The sequence below is a fragment of the Pinus tabuliformis genome, chromosome 1_1 (genome assembly GCF_031772625.1).
Source record: "Pinus tabuliformis cultivar Carrire ecotype Pingquan chromosome 1_1, CPIR1, whole genome shotgun sequence".
Lineage (NCBI taxonomy): Eukaryota > Viridiplantae > Streptophyta > Pinopsida > Pinales > Pinaceae > Pinus > Pinus tabuliformis.
The window spans coordinates 670,513,223-670,535,156 of record NC_142297.1 but is presented as its reverse complement, the minus strand read 5'-3'; the positions used below and the strand labels follow the sequence as shown (position 1 = coordinate 670,535,156).

Genomic DNA, 21,934 nt, shown 5'->3' with positions numbered 1-21,934 from the left:
TGGTTTCTAGAGAGAGGACCATGCTGTGGCATCAAAGGCTTGTACATATTGGAGATAAGGGCCTTCGAATACTTCATGGTAAAGGTATGAGTAATAGCTCTCTGGATTTTGATTTCTGTGAAAATTGTGTATATGGGAAGCAGAATCAGGTGAGTTTCCCCTCTGGAAGTAAGAGGGCGAAACATATATTAAAACTTGTGCACAATGATGTGTTTGGACCTGTGAAGGTTCCATCACTAGGTAAGTCTGTGTACTATGTATCATTTATAGATGACTTCTCAAGGAATACATGGATATATTTCCTTAAGAAGAAATTTTAAGTCTTTGACAGGTTTAAAGAATTCAAGGCTCTGGTTGGAAACCAGACAGAGAAGAAGATAAAGGTGCTAAGGACAGATAATGTTGGAGAGTTTTGCAGTAAGGAATTTGAAGAATTCTGTAAGAAGTGTGGTATAGCACGGCAGAAGACTACTCCATATGCACCTCAGCAAAATGGATTTGCAGAAAGAATGAACAAGACGTTGATGGAAATGGCAAGAAGCATGCTCAGTGGTGCCGAGTTAGGACAAGAATCCTGGGTAGAGGCGGTGGAGACAACATGTTACCTGGTCAACAGATCACCTTCATCAGCGTTGGAGGATAAAACTCCACAAGAGGTATGGATTGGTAAGAAACCCTCTCTTTAACATCTGAGGGTATTTGGATGTGATGCATATGTACATGTTCCAAAGGAGAAACGAACCAAATTGGATAGTAAATCTGAAAAATGCATCTTTATTGGGTATAAGTATGGTTTGAAGGGTTATAAGCTTTGGAACCCAGTAACAAGGAAGGTTGTGTACAGCAGAGATGTGGTGTTCAGAGAGGTGAAAGATGTTATTAAACATGAAGTCCAACGAAAGGAACCTGAGAAGATAGAGTTCGAGCTAAAGGAGGAAGAATTAGACTCTACAGCAGAGGAGGAATCAGAAGATGAAGAGCCACAAACTCCGGGTGTAAGAAGATCAGTTCTAGAAAGAAGGTAGCCAAAAAGGTATAGTCCATCTACTTTCTGTTCAAATTTTGCTTTATCTATGAAGGAAGCAGTGGATTCAGAGGATGGAAAACTCTGGAAAGAAGCCATGGTTGATGAAATGGCATCTTTGCACAAAAATGAGGCTTGGGATCTGGTGGAGTTGCCGGCTGGAAGGAAACCCATTGGCAACAAATTAGTGTTCAAGAAGAAGACAAATGCAGAAGGAAAGGTGGAGAAATACAAAGCTCGGTTGGTAGCAAAAGGTTATTCCCAGGTGTCGGGAATTGATTTTGGTGATATTTTTTCTCCTGTTGCCAAGGTAACTTCTATTAGGTTACTTTTATCTGTTGCTGTTGCTTTTGATTTTAAGGTAGGACAGAGGGATGTGAAGACAACATTTCTTCACGGGGATCTAGAAGAGGAGATCTACATGAAGAAACCTGAAGACTTTGCGGTGAAGGGTAAGAAAAAACTGGTATGCAAGTTAAATAAGTCTTTGTATGGGTTAAAACAGTCACCAAGGATGTGGTATCAGAAATTTGATACATTTATACGGGGACTTGGCTTCACCAGAAGCAAAGCAGATCACTATGTGTATGTTAAATTAATTGGTGACCGTGTTATTTATCTGGTCTTGTATGTGGATGATAGGTTGCTGGTTGGAAATGACAAAGAAATTATCCAGGATTTGAAGACCCAATTGTCCTCCAAATTCGACATGAAAGATCTTGGTGCTGCAAACTATATTTTGGGCATGGAAATTAAAAGAGATCGGGCAAAGAGGAAGCTCTGGTTAAACCAGAGGAAGTATGTCGAGACAATACTGCAAAGGTTTAATATGCAGGATAGTAAACCGACGAAGGTTCCTATTCCTTTAGGTGTAAAGTTATCTGTTGAACAGTGTCCCAAGACACAAGAAGAGGAAGAGGACATGTCCCGTGTTCCATATGCAAGTGCAGTCGGTAGCCTGATGTATGTAATGGTCTGTACTAGACCAGACATTGCACATGCAATGGGAGTATTGAGCAGGTTCATGTCAAAACCAGGGAAGGAGCATTGGATAGCAGTGAAGTGGGTTTTCAGGTATTTGCGTGGCACTAGTGATTATGGTTTGTGCTACCAAGGAAGACGAGGATTGGATAGAGTTTTGGATATCCGTGGCTTTGTTGATGCAGACTAGGCTGGAGATTTGGATAAGAGAAGATCTACAAGTGGGTATGTGTTTAACCTATTTGGAGGTGCAGTCAGTTGGATGAGTAAGAAATAATATATAGTGGCACTATCAACTACAGAGGCAGAATACATGGCAGCCACTCATGCAAACAAGGAAGCAGTTTGGTTGCAGAGATTGTGTTCAAGTATGGGGTTAGTACAGGGAGCTATAAGGATAGACTGTGACAGCCAAAGTGCAATTTTCTTGGCAAAGAACCCTGCTTACCATTCAAAGACAAAGCACATTGATGTTCAGTATCACTTTGTGAGGGATATGATAGAAGACAAAAGGGTGTTGCTAGTAAAGGTGGACACTTTGAAGAATACTGCAGATGCATTGACAAAATCTGTGAGCTCTAAGAAGTTCTCTTGGTCTAGAGAAACAATGGGCATTTCAGGGCTAGAAAAATGACTAAGCTCTCATGTGGCCCCCTGTGGAAAGAAAACAACAAGTGGGAGAATGTTGGGTTGTGTTATATTCTTTCCACGACTAACCTACATAGTGAACCGGGGGTTTAGAGGGGGGAGGAGCCCCCCCTTTGCTACGACGATTGCGCAGCGGGGGGGGGGTGGGTAGCTCCCCTTTATAGGGTCCAGGGCAGCGCCCCAGGAAATTTGTTTTTGGACCCTATATTAGGTTGGGCGAACCTACCTATGGTTTTCAGTCCATAGTATTGGACGCGATGGTTTTCGGTCCATGGTATTGGATGCTTCGGCATGTATAAATATGTATCATAACATTGAAAGGAACATAATGAAAAATCAAGCTGGTAGTCCCGATTTTGGGATCCAGGGGAAAATCTCTGTGTATATGTGTTTCATGTGTTATGCTCTCACATTGTTTATTTTCTGTGTTTTAGAATTCGTATGCAGGTAATTTCTGTACGGGGTTCAAACCTACAACTGACATACATGCATTATCAACACATAGCCCATCCAGTCTGAGGGGTGAACCATGCTCCAATACCACTCTATAACACCCTCATCCCACATCTACCCAAGCAACCGGCGAGCCGAGCTAAACATGTGACGAGAGGCCACTATGATATGATTTGACCTCCTAAGTCACGTTAAGGAAGTGGAACCGATGAAAACAAACCATATAGACATTCAACATTAGCATTAGGATCCTCAGGAACCAACCTAACCTTTCTGCCAACCAGCCCTTGAGTCCCACTAAGATTTTGGACAGCTTTCCCTCTGGTCGCTCTCATGCTATAGGCATGCTAGCATCCAAGGACCTCTAGACGCTCTCACAGGCCTGCCTGCCAGCATCTAGGGACTCTTTTTTGCAATTATGTGCCAAATTCCCTAGGAATTAAGCCACATTTTCAAGCCGAGAGCCCAGATCACTGTCCAGAATTGAATCACATCTTCAAAATAGTAAAACAACATGAAAAAAAATAGTACTAAAGAAATTACTTTATTAAGACCTTCACTAGACCCCCTCTAGCCATGACAAGCATTTCATCAGACATATCACAAATATGTAATCTACAGGTCTAAATAACATATCTAAACATATGGGTCTCATACTTAGCTGAGAGTCGCTAAGAAACATTGATGCCTCAACACATCAACTGCCATTCCATCCATTAGGACATAGATACATTGATCATTCAATTACAAGTAAAAACATGATGGAAGGCATACATAGTTGTTGTCATAAAACACATACATAACTAGCATAATAGCAACATAAATTCAAATGAAATTACAACCATATAGACCACAAATAATACATCATAATATTGATAGAAATACAAGGAGAAATAAGCTTTCATTAATTACGCAAAATCCAAACACGGGATGGGACTTCCACGTTCCACCCGACCGTAGAATGGCTGAGCAAAATCTCTCTTCATCCATTCACCCCAGTGCCATATTCCAAACATGAATGTGGGATCTCATAGAACATATCAATCCAAAACCATCAAGGGCTTCCAGAGGCCATCCACCTAAACCCATCAAACAATGATTCCACCTCACGGCTAGACATTACCAAAACCATCATCTAATCAGTCTCTATCTAAGCCTTCGAGGGTGCCAAAGCGTTTGTCCAACCAAGGATCCAGGACTAGTAACTCAACCCAGAGCAGATACCAGGCTCTAGAGTGTTTGTCCAACCAAGGCTCTAGGACTAGTAACTCAACCCACCAAGGGCTCTAGAGTGTTTGTCCAACCAAGGCTCGAGGACTAATAACTCAAACCAAGTCGTTACAGGGCTCCAGAGTGCTTGTCCAACCAAGGCTCCAGTTATTAGTAACTCAACCCAAGCTAAGGAACATGAGAACCAACCAAAACAAAACAAGGAAATAAACCCACAATCTTCATGTCTATCCAGGAAATGGCAAGGCTAGGCAGTCCATTGTCAATCTAGACAATCCTCCATGCCAGTGACAGATCATGACCAACAATCCACATGCATATGCCATGCATGCCAAAACTAGTGAAGAAATCATACATGCAACTCGGTACCTGCAAGAAAATTTGTTGTAGTTTTTGATCCTGATGTCCTCTTACGCTTTCCTGCTCTTCCTTTTCCTTCTTTCTCCAAGAATCCAAGTATGCCACACCCTCCAAGAGTGCTCCAAGGAAAATCTAAGTATCAAAGAGTATGAGAGAGCGAGAGAGAATAATGAGAGAGCTCCAACACTGAACCGGTAAAATGTTACCAACTGATCCTCAGAATCATTTTTATGAATGAGGCCTCTATTTTCTTCATTTTCCATTATTTTCCTTCATTTTCCTCCTCACATGCAACCTGTGACCTTTCATCTCCCTTTTATCCTAATTTCCATTATTTTCATAAATAAATATGCTTAAAATGTCATTTGCCTTTCCAAAGCCTTAGCCATTGCCTTTGCCAATTTCCTTAGCCATTAGACAATCACAAGTGATCCCCATCACTAGGGTTTTTCCCGATATCTAGCTTGGAATAAGTGTCCCATCAACTGTGGTTATTATTTTGTCTTTATTAACTTTTATTACATGAAATTTTCACTAGTGCTGTTACAGAATCCTCTCCCTTGGGGGAACACCATCTTCGGTGTTCAAAAAACCTATAACCACAAACTACTATAAGCAAAATATATTGTCGATGGAGCTTTATAACTTAGCTTGATGTAGTATTTACAATGATCAACCTACTGAGAAGTAAACCAACATGAAAACATAACAACATAACATCATAATGACATCACACCCATACCACTTATTGGAGCTTTATAGCATAGCTCATGGTGGTATTTACATCCATATACATATGTACATATACCAAAATCACCAAAACATGTACCAAAACATATACCAAAACACCATGCCAAAATTGCTCTACCTCAACCGACAAACAAAGAAGGATACATAGCCCGCATCTAATCCGTCATCTCCCATGTAGCTTCATCAGGCCCAAAGTGCTTCCATTGCACCTTAACTTGCTCGATTGCTCGGTTATGGAGTATGAACACCTTTTTCTGCAATATACACTAAGGTTATATATATATATATATATATATATATATATATATACACTATGAAACTGGATTCGCTGGAAATGCCCTACGTGGTCGAATCCCATGAATCGGACACGATTCAGTGGTGATTCAAATCCTATAACATGACACGTCGTGTCCTAACGTGACACAATCGAATCTCGCATGTGTCATGTTAGGACACAATGTGTCATGATTTTGGGATTCGAATCCCAAAAAAGGGAAACCTGCGGGCATAAAAACGCGTTGTTCTATCAGTCATTTACCATTTCTCTCTTTCTATTTTGCATACTTTGAGTTGTGGGAAAGGAGCTAAGGGTTTGGAGCAAGGAGCTAAGGGTGTGGAGCGTTCGACAAGGAGATTCAAGCACCAGGTAAGTACATTTCATCTTTATTTTTTTGCATTTCTATTACAGCAGTTTGTATATGATTTTTTTTTTACAAATTTGTGCATGTTTTGTTTATTTTTTTTTACAGTATTCATGGCTCAATCAAGGGCAGTAGTTAGGGGGCAAAGGAAGGGGAATACTGTCTCCATTGGAGATGCCCCCCCTCCCCCAGTATCATCAGAGTCTGCTGCAAGTAATGTTGAGGGAAGAGGAGGACCTAAAGATAGCATTGAGAAATATCCCTTGTGGAAATATGTCACAAGAGAGGATGGGACAAGCACCAAGGGGAAGGGAGGAGGCAATGTGCAATGGAGATGCAACTTTTGCCACATTTCTTTCAAAAGAACATATTACCGTGTGAAATGCCATTTGTTGGCTTTACTAGGTTATGGAATTGGAGATTGTAAAGCAGTTCCTTTACAAAAGAGGAAAGAAATGGAAAAGGAGTTCACTGTTGGTATGGCAAATGTGGTTGAAAAATCAAGAAAAACCAAGAATGAAGACCCTCTTCCATTTTTGAGGAAAGGCACCACCAAATTTCCATTTGAGAGTTATATTGGGGGACAAGCAACAAAAAGAAGAGCAATTTCACTTGGTCCAATGGACAAGATTTTTCAAAAAGAGAAACGAGAAGAGCTTGATCTCACCATTGCCTTCTTTTTCTATCAAAACTTCATATAATTTAATGTTGCACGCTCACCTCTATTTATTGAGATGTGTTGAGATCTAACTCATGGGTCTCCATCATGGTTTGTGCCTCCTGGTTCAGAGAAGCTTAGAACCACATTATTGACGAAGGAAAAAAAAGAGGTGCAAAAAATGCTTGAGCCTATTAAAGCATCATGGCCAACATCTGGGGTTAGCATTGCTTCTGATGGATGGACAGATCCAGCATGACACCTAATCATCAAATTCATGGTGTCTTCCTTGAATGGTCCAGTTTTCTTGAAAGCAGTGGATACACTTGGAGAATACAAGGATGCACAATTTATGGGTGAGTTATTTATTAAAGTTATTGAAGATGTAGGTGTTGATTCTTGTGTGCAAATCATTACAGATAATGCACCTATTTGCAAGGCTTCTGGCATGATTGTGGAAGCTAAATATCCACAAGTGTTTTGGACACCTTGCATTGTCCATTCATTGAACTTAGCACTGAAGTCCATTGCTTTTGATGTGCTTTGGATTGGTAACATTATTGAGGATGCATGACATATCCATAACTTTAAGCAAAATCATACAAATGCCCTCACTATCTACAAGGAGTACAACAATCTATCATTGTTGAAGATTGTTGATACAAAGTTTTCCTCTTCATTCATGATGTTGAAGAGGTTGAGGGAGGTCAAGACCGCTCTTGGGGCCATGGTTATTTCTGAGTTTTGGTATTTTTGGAGAAAGACAGATCAAGTAGCCTCTAAATGAGTGAAGGACACAGTGTTAGATGATGCTTGGTGGGAGAGGGTAGATCTAATTATTTAGATCAGGGATCCTATCATTTCTTTGCTTCGATTTGCAGATACAGACAAACGCATCCTAGGAGAGGTTTATGAGGGATGAGATTCCATGATTGAGTCTACGAGGAGCATTATTCTACAGAGTGAGTGCCCCGAGTATGAGACATCACCAGAGGCTTTCTATGGTACTATGCAGGATATTCTTGTCAGCAGATGGGATACGAATTGCACACCTTTACATTGTTTGGCTCACTCATTGAACCCAAAATACTACAGCCATGAGTGGCTGAATGGTGGACCTTCCCGCAAATTCCCTCCTCACATGGATGGTGAAATCTCATAGGGGAGGAAAGATGCATTCGAGAGGGTTTTTCAAGATAGAGCATTGCTTAATGAGGTGGAGGATGCCTTTGCAGAGTTTTCCACTAGCACTGGTCGATTTGTAGGATATGATGTGATTAGAGACAGGGGGCCTAAGAAGCCCTATTCTTGGTGGGCAAATCATGGGGCAACAAGCCCTCCTCTTCAGCAGTTAGCCATGAGGCTCCTCTCTTAGGTGACTTCATCCTCTTGTTGCGAGAAAAATTGGAGCACATATGGGAATTTGTATAGTGTGAAGAAGAGCAGGCTTGAGCAGTCCAGGGTAGAGACAATGGTGTATGTGCACACCAACCTTTGTCTTATTTACAGGTAGAGGGAAGAGTGGTTGAGGGGAAAGACAAAGATGTGGGATGTCTTTCCTGATGATATGGGTTTGGACAACAGTGTTGAGTTGGCATTGGCCAACATGGATCTCAATGATCCAGTGTTAAAGCTTGTTAGATTTGATGATGGTGATATTTTAGAGGGGTCATCCTCCACACCAGCAGATGCAGAGGCGACTATAATTGCAAGGGAGGAGGAGGATGCAGAGGAGAGTAGTGGTGAGTCTGGTGACCATGATGATGAGGACATTGATGCTGATTCTGATGATGACTATGAGGATTATTGAATCATGAGTCATGGGCTACTTATTTCCTTGAGGCTTGTATACTTGTAGTTGTTTTATATTTTCTATTTCTATTTGTCATTGGAATTGCACTACCGATGTAACACATTTTGATTTAATGACTTAATGAGAAAACTACAATTGTTAGTGTCTTTATCTTACTATCTTGTAAGTTGTTTTTCATTTATGAATCCTGATTTATGTGACATGTATTTTAATTTTGTATGTACTATGCATGCTATAATGTTACTAACTTACTTTGTAAACAATAAAACTAACATCTAGATGAAGATCTATGTTTGAAATCAATGATTTGTATCATTAATGAGAATTTGTGTAAGAAATATCTAATATAATGAATCCTACGTGTCCTGTTTCGAGGGTCAACATGTCCGAATGCAACTCTCAAATCCTGGTATCCTACGAATTCCGAATCCCCGTGTCAGGTGACCTAGTATATATATATATATATATAGATAGATATATATATAAAACTGACATAGATCCATCTTAGCTATGAACTATCAAGACTCAAGAGGGATCAAAACTCCTAGCTAATATGGATCTATGCAGGTAGCAGGAACTCCATTTCCTTCTCCACAAAAAACAATACAACGTCCAATACTATGAAAATATGTGAACTGAAATGTTAATGAAACACACAAAAACGAATCTTACTAAATCTATATACTAGCACAACAATATAAATTAAATGGTTGGTAAGAGTGGATATCATAAATTCATAATAACATCAAAACACTTTCTTAATCATATATTTCGATTTTTATAAAAAGTCTCTTCCAGATAAACCACATATAAGTTTTAAGGTCGGCGCATTTTCGAATCACTTACTATGGCTCATCATTAGGATCGAGATGGATAATTTGATCCAAGTGAGGAAATAAATACAATAGATATGCAACAATTACAAAATCTAACAGTAGATACATTAGGTGATACATTAGGTTTTATCAGTTGCATCTACTCTATTTATTTGCTCACTTGGATGAGACTGTCCATCTTCTGATTCGAAATGCATCGACCTTAAAACTTATATGTGATTTACTTGGAAGAGACTTCGTATAAATCATGAATTTTTTTTTTCTAAGCAACACTACCTACTTTTGTATTAATATTTACAGCTGAAACTTTACATTCGAGATTTCTTGCTGCCCATGTCCATGTGTGGCTCCATGGGCAGCTGTGACATAGTCCAAAAACCAATTACATCTCTGTAAAACCCACCAACAAAAAGTCCCTAAACATCTCTGTAAAAACCACCAACAAAAAGTCCCTAAACATCTCTGTAAAACCCACGCAGGGGCAGAGTTTGCCAATTGGATACTCAGACATCTACAGGGCATGTGGTTATGGCCCAAAACAAAAAAGCTACTATCCATATCGGAAGAGAAAACAAGTGACAGCGGTAGACACATAAGACCCAGTAACATCATTGAACAGAAAACACTAGAAAGACACAAGACAACAGGAGAGATAACAGAACCGACCACGATCCCACACGCGTCCAGGCAGAATGCGGGAGAGCCACCTGGGCCTAGTCCTCGGTCGCGTCTTCCTCCGGCTCGTCCTCTGGCTCAGCCTCACGAATCCAAGCCCAACCATGTCCCTCTGGTAAGCCGTCCATGAAGGCTGGCAATTCAGGTTCGCGCAAATGGCTGGATGGGTGGTCGTGCTCCCGCGGTGCAGTGCCCCTTGAGCTTGAAGCCTCACCCAGTGGCCTCTTACCTTTGTCAACAACCCGACAATCTTCCGCCAGAGCCTGAGGCAATCTTCCTTCTTGCTCCAGGGGAATTCCCCCCTCGTTGTCCAAGGGATTTTCCATTTCAGGTGGCAGAGGCAAGCCATCCTCATTCTCCTCCGGGATCCTGGTGAATAACACAGATATGTGGGCATTGATACCCAAATTTTCTCTGGAATTGCCCAGTGTGAAGATGACTGAGCCAAACGCAGGTAGCCTTGGCTCGCCATTGTTGGACCCTCCAGCTTCCACAAATTGGCTAGCCTGCACATGAGGAGCTCCCACACGTCGATGGCAGTAACAGCAGCAGCAGTGGTGATGTGAGTCAGCTGCAGGCCCGCGAGAGGATCTGGCTCGCCCTGAACCTCTGCCTCTACGACATGGCATTCTCTCCCGCACCATTCTTCCAGTAACCTCTTCCTCAGACAGAGTTGCCTTCCAATTCGGCTCAGGGTAGCAAACAAATGAATGCAGGCATGAATCAGGGAGGACCAGCAGTCGGCCAGCCTCCCCCAATTCCACAATAACCCCGGAATTCTCAGAATGCTGAGCATGAACACCATAGCTTTGGGTATCAACTGCCCCCAAATCGCATTTCTTATCGTCCCCCTCATTCCTTCGAAGTTCTCCCGCATTGAATGCAGCCATCAACCTCAGCTATGGTCCTTGCGCCTTCATTAAGGCTGGTGTGCTGCATTGCTTGGCGAAGGGAGGTGGCGGCGAGGAGCCTTAAAGAACTCTGTCCGTCGCGTGTCCTATCGGCCGTGGCAAGTGGCCCTTCCTGGCTATGCGAGGTGGCACCTGCATCCGGGGCGTATAAATCATGAATTACAAAAGCCTGCATTCAGAGATATTTCAAGTTGTTAAAATTTAAAAAATCATACAAATTAACTAAATTATAATTCTCTTTAAAATTATTATTATTATTATAATTTGGATAAAATGAAGTAATATATAAGTTAGACACACACACATCAAACATATATGTAGTATCATGACATATCAATATCACATGCCCAAAAAATCATAACTCATTTTATAGTCTTAGTTTACCTATGCTATGTTTTGGAAGGTTTTCTGGTATAATTTTCAATTTAATTTGGTATTATTTTCAGTTTAATTTGGTTAAAATCCGGTAGGAATTTCTTGGAATCATAAGTTTGAGTTGAAAACTCTCCAGAAGCCCATTTTAAACAGCAAAAAAAAAGATTTGGCCGATTTTTTTTTGTTGGATTCCGGCCAAAATGTTCAAAACTGATCATGTTTAGACAACACCCATTTTATATGACACTCATCTATATGACATTTTTTTAATTAATGAATTTAATTAAAAGGGAAAAAATGACATAAACTACCATAGAGATAAATCTCAACCTTTGATTTGTGTATATTACTACTATTATTTTTAAATATTCTATGGAGGTTAAATCTCTACTATCCACTTAATAATAATTGTAGTTAAATTAAAATTATGGAAGCCCTATGCAAAAATAAACACGTCTATATAAAAAGGATGTTAGAAAATAGAGAGAGAGCAAAGAGAGCGATTAAATACACAACACCAAACACACTGTATTCATTGATCACATAAAGCATTTACATATATAAAAATTAGATCACGGACTTCTAGATGATAATATCCGAAGAAGGTGGATCTATGACTTATAGACAACTCACACACATAGGGAAATAACTATTTCTAGAATCACACCTAAAGACTCACAATGACAACTCACCACAACTTGGAAGTCATAGAAGCATTGCTTCCAATAGAGGAAAGCATCCAGATGCACAAATTTACCTCCATTTACCATAATTTAGAAAATTTAGAAGAAGAAGAAAAATAGGTACAATGAAATTTGAAATGAAGAATAATGGAAAGGACAAATTAATTATATTTTCTCATTGAGTATAATAATATTAAATTATTATGAATGTAGATATTAATGAACAAATTTTCAAACACAAATACAATACTATTAGGGTAGTGGTGGTACTAGCTTAGTAATAAACACTTTAAAATAGCCCTGGTTCTCCTTCTCTCTTGTACTGTTTTATTTATTTATTAATTTTTTTTCTTTTCATGAGTGATTGAAGAACAGCAAGAATGTCATTCTATGAAACAAATAGATAATTAATTTACTGGAAAAAAATAGAAAAAAAACAGAGAAAATCAAATTATTATAAAGAAGTTACTAATATAATTTAAAATGAAAAATGAAAAATATATTTTTGTTATATTTAAACATAGTTATATATATATAATCAAAATCAAGATACAACTAAAAATATTTTCAGCAATCTAAAATATAATTTAAATAATAGAAGAAAAAATATAAATTTGACAAAATTATCTCCTAAATCTCAATGAAAACATAAACCAATTAAACTATCATTTTTAAAATCATCTTGAAATGATAAAAAACTATCTTCATTAAATATAAAAGAAAATTCTAAATAAATCCTTTATCTTTTTTGGAGCAATAAAAAGCAAAATTCTCACGGTCGTTTCCTCACTGTTTAATTCTAAATATATCCTTTATCTCTTTTAAACCAAGAAAAATAAAATTCTTCACATCAATCACTGTCATCTCCTTGTTGTTTTTTCTTTCTTAACCCGTTAATTTTAAATGACAATTCCAAAACGGTTTGAACGCTTTGAGAAAGTGCAAATAGTTAATTGAGCGATTTTAAATTATTTTGATTTATTGTCAAATTAAACTTTAAAATAAGTTTTAATGCTGTGCGGTGTAAAAGGACTTTACTTTTTGAAAATGAAGAATCTTTTTAGTAAAAAAGTGCGGTGCCCACAAATACTAATAATTACACAGGGAAAAAGGACGTTTAACCCCACGGCCAGACGACGCATGCATTAAATGGCTGCTCATTTAAACGCGTATACGGTCCTGAGGGGCCACTGAATGATTCCGCGTCGCAGAAACGCACTGAATCGCCGACTTGGTTACACATAAAAAGCACTCGTTTTGCAAATGGGCAGTGGACACCAATCATGATGCATCCATTAAATTACATACCTTTCTGTAAATGAGACGCACCTGTCACACACTCGAACGACTCTTTCGGAAGTGGCCGACCAAGGTGGGGCCGGAGATGCATCAAGTCGATGCTCCTGCTGACCATTCACGGCCTTACCGATTTCGTTGCAGCTTTCGGCGCGCTTTAAAACAGAGGCGTGTTGCAGGGGCAAAATTAATGGCAACCAATCGTTTCGTTGTATTGACGAGATTTCTCTGGTTAAGCTAGGGGTGTATTGACGACAGCGATACAACTATATTTCACTGGTTAAGCTGTGCTCGCGTTACCCTTGTCATCTTTATCATCTCATTTCTCAGGGTATCGCTGCATTCCTAACAATGGCTACCACACTCGCTCCCTCTTCCGCCTCCACCTCCGCTTCCGCCTCCACCTCTGCATCTCCCCACGGCACTTACAGCTGCGAGATTTTTATAAATCACCGCGGCACCGATGTTAAAAAAACTTTCGCCAGCCATCTGTACCGCCGTCTTCGTTCCAATGGATTCAGAGTGTTTCTTGACCAGCCGGAACTGCAGCGCGGAGAAAGAATAATCCCTCAAATAGAAGAGGCTATATCAACCGCCTCAGTCCACGTTGCTATTTTCTCTCCTGGATACGCGGAATCCAGATGGTGTCTCGACGAACTCGTCCAAATGTTAGAGTCGATGAAGTCAGGAGGTGCCACAGTTATTCCGGTATTCTACAAAGTTAAACCTGCTGATCTACGATGGACGAACCAGGGCAACGACAACAATGGGGGGTATGCTCAAGTCTTAAGAATTCTAAGGTGGATGGGCATAGATAGAGTGTGTGCTCCAGCTTTGAGAATTCTCAGGTGGACGGGCATAGATAGATGTTTCCAGCTGGATGACACAGGTAGTATTTATGCTCAAGCTCTACTTATTCATGAAAGGAAAGGGAGATACAGTCAAGAAAGACTTGTGGGGTGGAGAAACGCACTTTCTGAGGCTTCATCTCTAAGCGGTTTTGAGTTGGAGGCTTGTAACGGGTTAGTACTGTTATCTGTATTACCTTAACTGTATTTTTTTTTTTTGGTTTTTTTTAAGTAACAGTTAGTTTGGCTATAGTATCAAAAAACTGGAGTCTGTGCCAGGTCCCATATAATTTAAAATTCGAATTGATTTTCATTCACATTGAATTGATCATAGCCTATGACTGCAACTCTTTCTACCAATGATTATAATATATACTTTCTATAGACGCTGAAAAGGACACCTGGTACCACTATATATTTGCATGGCTTTATAAAAACAAAATTCTAACTGACATTGGATGATCACTTTGCAAGATCAACAAACCGAGCAGATGCTTGGCCTTCCTTCTGCTCCTCCCAATCCAGCTTCATCCGCTTTCTGTCAGGTTCCTCAGTAGACTTTGTATCTACATCCTTGTACTAAGCCTCATTTTCAAATTTCTCCTCCAGCTTTGTCATCCTTATTTCGATCGCAATCATTCCCCGTCTTGCATTCAACTTCTATTCCAGCAAAACGAGCTTCGATTCCAACAATTGTGTCTTAATTTGCATCAAATGCTCTTCCATTTCAATCTTTCTCGACACGGCCATAATCATCCCTTCAGTGGCCGTTGCTAACTAGTTCAAAAGCATTATGGGCCTCACCATCTCTTCGATCCATTGCTAAACCAACAAAGCTCTGCCAGCGATTCAAGACTCAGAGGATTATCCTGACCCCTTATCTGAGCAATTGCAACTAATATATAATTCCTTCCACGCCTAGGGCGGCATTGCAAAAGCATTGAATGCATATTTGCCATGATTGTGTGAACCTCCCTGATAGAATTTTGTATTGATTGCCAAGGGAAGAGCGCAGCAACGGGGCCTTTCGAGTGTTAAGGCCTATCACATATGAATAGACCAGTAATTCATGAGCCATCCCCACAATCTGCTTTTGAGAGAGCCTGAATCCACCTGTTTGTACTTTGTACTACTTGAATACTCTAGGTGTTGCTATACTATATGCTTGGTTAATGATCGAGAGGCCCAATCCCAAGAAAATTTAAGCTCCTTTTATTTGTCTAGATGAAAAATAACCCGCCTGCTTCTGCCACCCCTTATTACTTTAGCTCTATTGATAAATAAATCTTTAAATAATTAGCTGTATTCATAAACAAATCTTTAAATACTTATGCTGTGCTTGTTCTTTCGCTAATGACCAGTGATGAAGGCGAGCTCGTGGACAAAGTAGCGCGACAAGTGCAGAAAAGTGTTAGAAAACCGCCATTGCAGGTGGCCACACATCCAACTGGATTGGATGAAAAGCTACGACATTTTGAACGAACGGTGGAGCAGCTGCAAAACAGAGGGGGGCCCAATATTGTGGGGATTGTGGGTCTTGGTGGGGTGGGGAAAAGCACCCTGGCAAAATTTTTCTTCAACACAAAGAGATCAGATTACCAGCACTCCTGTTTTTTACGTGACGTTAGAGAGGCTGCAGCTAGGTGCCGTCTACCATCCTTGCAGAGTGAACTTTATAAAGACTTGACCGGAGGGGATCAGGTAATGCATAATGTTGATGAAGGTATAGCAACGTTAAAAGATCGTCTCTCCAGCTGTCAATCTCTCGTAGTCTTAGATGACGTGGATGATGCTGAGCAGCTGGGTGCATTATTTGCACCCTTAAAGGATGTCCTTCCTTCACATAGTTTAATTGTGCTTACTTCTCGCAATCGGGACGTTCTAAGAAAATCTGCAAGGATAGAAGAGTCATCCATTTACATGATGACAGGACTTGATCCTCAATATTCTCAACAGCTTTTTTGCTCTCATGCCTTCAACCATCCTTATCCTACTGTGGAGTATGAAGATTTGGTTGGAGAGTTTTTAAAAGCGTGCCAGGGGTTGCCATTGTCCCTCAAAGTGATTGGGGCGCTACTGTACTCCGAAAGCCGCGAGTATTGGGAAGACCAATTGCGCAAACTATCCCAAGTGCTTCCCACGGAAATACAGAGTAGCCTAAAGATTAGCTATGATAGTCTTGATAAAGAGGAAAAGGAAATGTTCTTAGATATTGCCTGTTTGTTCATAGGAATAAAGAGGGATACAGCCATAAACGTATGGGATGGATCTGGCTGGAATGGATCGCTGGGACTTAGGACTCTTGAGAGCAAGTGTCTTGTCACGTTCGATGAAAAAAACTGTTTAAGAATGCACGATCATCTCCGTGACCTGGGTAGAGAATTGGCGGAGCTTCCTGGATGCCCACGTCGTCTTTGGCGCCCAACTGACAGCCTCTTTCGTAATGTGCCGACTACATCCACGGTAGGTGTTCAAAGCTCTAGACATCATGTTGTGTTCTGAAATTTATGGTTAGAGAATCGTGTCTTTAGGGTTGCTATTTCCTGATCTTCGCAAAGATGTCAATCTTGTCTCCTAACTACTTCACTGTAACAATTTAGGTGCGCGGACTTACCATGATTCGACAAGGATATGGCGAATCGTCCCAAAGTCCTTCGGAGTTTAATGATCGTATCGTTGATATGAGCGGTTTGCAGCTGCTGAGAGCTCCAGTGGATTGTTTGGAAAGGATATTCAAGGCGATGAGAAACCCAGAACTTCTATGGCTTCGCTGTGAGATATATTCATCTCTCTCCCTCCCTTCGTGGATTCAAAGTTATGCTCCGGGGATTGAAATAAATAGTTGCCTATCTTCGTGGATTCCAATAAAGAATCTAAGAGTGTTGGAATTGGTATACCTGCAATCGTGGTACAGGGAAAATTCCCCGATGTTAGGAACCTTGTGGAACACTGAATATGAGGTACATGTAAAGTTTTATTTTTTATATTTTTCAATTTAGTTAAAAGTGTATGGCCCTAACAGGTGGCGGTATAGTTTCTAGATATTCATTTTAACATTTTCAGCGTGTAATGCAGGCACCTGTTCAGTTGAGGGAGTTGAATATAGGTATTGCCCTTTTCGAGTTACCAAAGTCCATAGGGCAGTTGAAGTACCTGCAAAAGATTGAACTGCACGACTTTAGAGGAACATTGCCTGAAGAGTTCTTTCATCTCTGCTCGTTGAAACACTTAAGACTCCGCGCACTCATGGAGTCGTTGTCAGACTCTTTGGGGAATTTCACAAGCCTCCAACATATTGACTTGTCTGAATGCGAACATTTGCAAGCGCTGCCGCCCTCATTTGGTAATTTAGCAATGCTCCAACATATTGACTTGTCACGGTGCAAGGAATTGCAAACACTGCCGGCTTCCATTGGAAATTTGAAACAGGTCCAATATATTAATTTGTCATGGTGCAAGAATTTGCAAAGGCTGCCGCAATCCTTTGGGGATTTAACAAATCTCCAAAAGCTTAATCTGGCCGACTGTGGGAAGTTGAAAATGCTTCCAGACTCCATGAACTTGATTCGACTAAAACATCTCAATTTGAAAGGCTGCTGTGACTTGATCCTCACTGGTCAAACACTAGAGAATGTTAGCACGCTTGAAAGTTTAGACTTTTCTTGGTGTGGCAAAATGGAGATATTGCCTTCCCAAGTCACACGTCAGCAGTTCCTGGAAGAACTATTTTTGAGGGGCACAAATTTAAAAGAATTGCCAAATGACATTGGAGATCTCAGCAATTTGGAAATTCTGGAAGTAGACAGCCCTTCGTTGGAAACCTTGCCGCATTCACTGGGTAAGCTAATGAAATTGAAGAAATTGGCACTGTGCTCGAGGGAATTGAAAGATTTGCCCGACTCAGTTGGCGAGTTAAAACAGTTGACACACTTGTCAATAGATGCTCCGATTCGTGAAGTGACATTTGCCAGTGTGGAAAAGGTTCAAGGAGGTCGCAGATTGTTGGACTCTTGTATTGACAAGTGCTTGCCTGGACTCAAACGGTTAGATCTGTTGAAGACCAGAATAACTGAAATATCATTTGGTGAAGGTGTTTGCCCGGTCCTTGAAGAGCTCCATCTCAGAGATTGTCGTGCATTAAAGAAATTAAGGGGGCTTCGTGGCCTTGCAAAGCTTCGATCTCTGAACATGGAGGGGTGTATAGAAATAGAGGACCTGCCAGCTCTGGGTGTCTTGGAGTTCGACAATCTTACAGATTTGAACCTGAAGGAATGCGCAATTGGTGGTGTACTGCCATTTGCCAGTGTGGAAAACGTTGGAGGAGATTGCAGATTGTTGGACTCTTCTATTGACAAGTGCATGCTTCGGCGGCTCAGTTCCTTAAACCTGTCAAAGACGAGAATAACCGAAATATCATTCGGTGAAGGTGTTTGCCCAGCCCTTGAAAACCTCTATCTCGAAGATTGTGCTGAGCTTGTGGAGGTTGGAGCATTGCCGACAACACTGACAGATCTTTCCCTGAAGGATTGTTGTGCATTAAAGAAATTAAGGGGGCTTCGTGGCCTTGCAAAGCTTCGATATCTGGACATGGAGGGGTGTATACAAATAGAGGACCCGCGAGATCTGGGTGTCTGGGAGTTGGACAATCTTACATATTTGAATCTGAGGGAATGCGCAATTGGTGGTGTACTGCCATTTGCCAGTGTGGAAAACGTTGGAGGAGATTGCAGATTGTTGGACTCTTCTATTGACAAGTGCATGCTTCGGCTCGAAGTCTTACACCTGTCAAAGACGAGAATAACCGAAATATCATTCGGTGAAGGTGTTTGCCCAGCCCTTGAACGCCTCTATCTCGAAGATTGTGCTGAGCTTGTGGAGGTTGGAGCATTGCCGACAACACTGAAAGTTCTTTCCCTGAAGCATTGTCGTGCATTAAAGAAATTAAGGGGGCTTCGTGGCCTTGCAAAGCTTCGATCTCTGAACATGGAGGGGTGTAGAGAAATAGAGGACCTGCCAGCTCTGGGTGGCTTGGAGTTGGACGATCTTAGATATTTGAATCTGAAGGAATGCGCAATTGGTGGTGTACTGCCGTTTGCCAGTGTGGAAAACGTTGGAGGAGATTGCAGATTGTTGGACTCTTCTATTGACAAGTGCATGCTTCGGCTCAGTTCCTTAAACCTGTCAAAGACGAGAATAACCGAAATACCATTCGGTGAAGGTGTTTGCCCAGCCCTGGAAGGCCTCTATCTCGAAGATTGTGCTGAGCTTGTGGAGGTTGGAGCATTGCCGACAACACTAATAAAACTTGTCCTGAAGGGTTGTGGTGCATTAAAGAAAATAAGTGGGCTTCGTGGCCTTGCAAAGCTTAGATCTCTGAACATGGAGGGGTGTAGAGAAATAGAGGACCTGCCAGCTCTGGGTGTCTTGGAGTTGGACAATCTTAGAGATTTAAATCTGAAGGAATGCGCAATTGGTGGTGTACTGTCATTTGCCAGTGTGGAAAACGTTGGAGGAGATTGCAGATTGTTGGACTCTTCTATTGACAAGTGCATACTTCGGCTCAAATTCTTATACCTGTCGAAGACGAGAATAACCGAAATATCATTCGGTGAAGGTGTTTGCCCAGCCCTGGAAGGCCTCTATCTCGAAGATTGTGCTGAGCTTGTGGAGGTTGGAGCATTGCCGACAACACTGACATATCTTTCCCTGAAGCATTGTTGTGCATTAAAGAAATTAAGGGGGCTTCGTGGCCTTGCAAAGCTTCGATCTCTGAACATGGAGGGGTGTATACAAATAGAGGACCCGCGAGATCTGGGTGTCTGGGAGTTGGACAATCTTACATCTTTGAATCTGAGGGAATGCGCAATTGGTGGTGTACTGCCATTTGCCAGTGTGGAAAACGTTGGAGGAGATTGCAGATTGTTGGACTCTTCTATTGACAAGTGCATGCTTCAGCTCAAATTCTTATACCTGTCGAAGACGAGAATAACTGAAATATCATTCGGTGAAGGTGTTTGCCCATCCCTGGAACGCCTCTATCTCGAAGATTGTGCTGAGCTTGTGGAGGTTGGAGGATTGCCGACAACACTAATAAAACTTGTCCTGAAGGGTTGTGGTGCATTAAAGAAAATAAGTGGGCTTCGTGGCCTTGCAAAGCTTCGATGGCTGGATATGACAAGGTGTTGTGCAGTGGAAGAGCTGCCAGGTCTTGAAACATTGATATCATTGAATGATATGTTGACATCTGAATGTGAGAATATGAAGAGAATACAGGAACTGGCTGAGGCTGCAAATCCTGAAAGCGATGTTTTCAAAAAGGTATCTTGGAAGCCCATCGGTGTTGACTGAGCCGGCATCGGTGTTTACTGAGATGTCAAATCCTGAAGCCATGTTTTAAAAAGGTCATTCAGCTCCCCCGTTTGATGACACGAAATGAGGCTTAGTTAATGGTTTTCTGTTTATTTTTATTGATACAGGTTCCAAATGTGGCTTTAGTTCAAAGCTAATGCTAGGATTAATGTTATGTTGCTTCAATGTGATGAGAAGGTATTTACTATTTATCACTCGGAGCGTTTAGTTTAGGGTTAATATTGTAGTTCTGATTTTTTGGTTAATCTATGGAAGAGAGAAGTACATTAATTCATATCAATATTTAAAAAATTTAAATGAGGCTTTGATTATAAATTGAAGTAAAATTTTATTTCATAAAAATTAGTGTGGTGGAAATTAGTAAAATTTTATCTCTTAAAAATTAGTGTTGCGGAAAATATAAAAATTAGTGTCGTGAAAAATTATTTATTATATTTTATTGAAACTATTTATTTTGGAAACTTTATTTCTTTGTTTTTATATATACGAGTGCTAATTTAATATGAGAATGTGCAAGTATTACGAGTGCTAATTTAATATGAGAATGTGCAAGTATGAATGATTGAGGTGCATAGATTTTCATTTTAATTTTAAAGTTTTTTTATTTTTTATTTTTGGTTTAATGTAAGAAGAAAAACTTTATAATATCTTTAATTTATTTTGATTATTTGGAAAGTGCTATTGAATCACATAATTGATTTTAATTTTAATTTTAATTTTTTAATTTTTTAATTTTTGGTTTTATGCGAGAAGAAAAGTTTTATAATATCTTTAATTTATTTTGATTATTTGGGAAGTGTGAGTTGAAAAAATATAAACGAAAGATTTATTTGAAGAAATTTATAGTTTTCATTTATTTACTTTTGATTTTATTTAAAAATAGAAGTGTAAATTGAGAATGTGGTGGATTAGATTATGATTTTATTTATTTATATATATATATAGTTAGTTAGTTTTATTAAATGTTTTAGTGTTTATATATATATATATATATATATATATATATATATATATATATATATTATATTATATTGTGGCTTTGTTAAATGTTTTATGTATAGTGGTTTGTTTGTTTTTTTTAATATATTTTTAGAGAATTAGTGATTTCTTTCATTTATGTGTTCCTTAATATTGATTTGAGTTATCTAAAAATTTCAAGTTTTGTGAAATAGTTTATCATGTCTTATGCACATGTATAGCAATTTTAGAAAGTTGTTGGTGTTGTGAGAGAAATCTTGCTAGTTAGGTTTTAAAAGGAATTTATCATTGAATTTTAGTGTATATTTGGGCTACCTATTTAGATATTGATTATGCTTAGTGAATAATGACAAATGCAATGTTAGGGGGATATAAAGTTTTGGTAAAATAATGTAAAAGGCATGG

The 21,934-nt window shown here is 39.9% G+C and overlaps 1 protein-coding gene across 1 annotated transcript in view; it reads left to right on the top strand.

The window, feature by feature from the left end:
* Window positions 1-13,532: 13,532 nt before the first annotated feature.
* Window positions 13,533-21,934, top strand: part of LOC149215190 (uncharacterized) — a 156,610-nt gene continuing 148,208 nt past the window's right edge. The window contains exons 1-4 of the mRNA XM_089392541.1: window positions 13,533-14,356; window positions 15,544-16,645; window positions 16,783-17,142; window positions 17,258-20,453. Coding sequence (XP_089248667.1) covers window positions 13,686-14,356; window positions 15,544-16,645; window positions 16,783-17,142; window positions 17,258-20,453 — 5,329 coding nt within the window. The 5' untranslated portion in view covers window positions 13,533-13,685. The remainder of the gene's footprint in view (window positions 14,357-15,543; window positions 16,646-16,782; window positions 17,143-17,257; window positions 20,454-21,934) is intronic.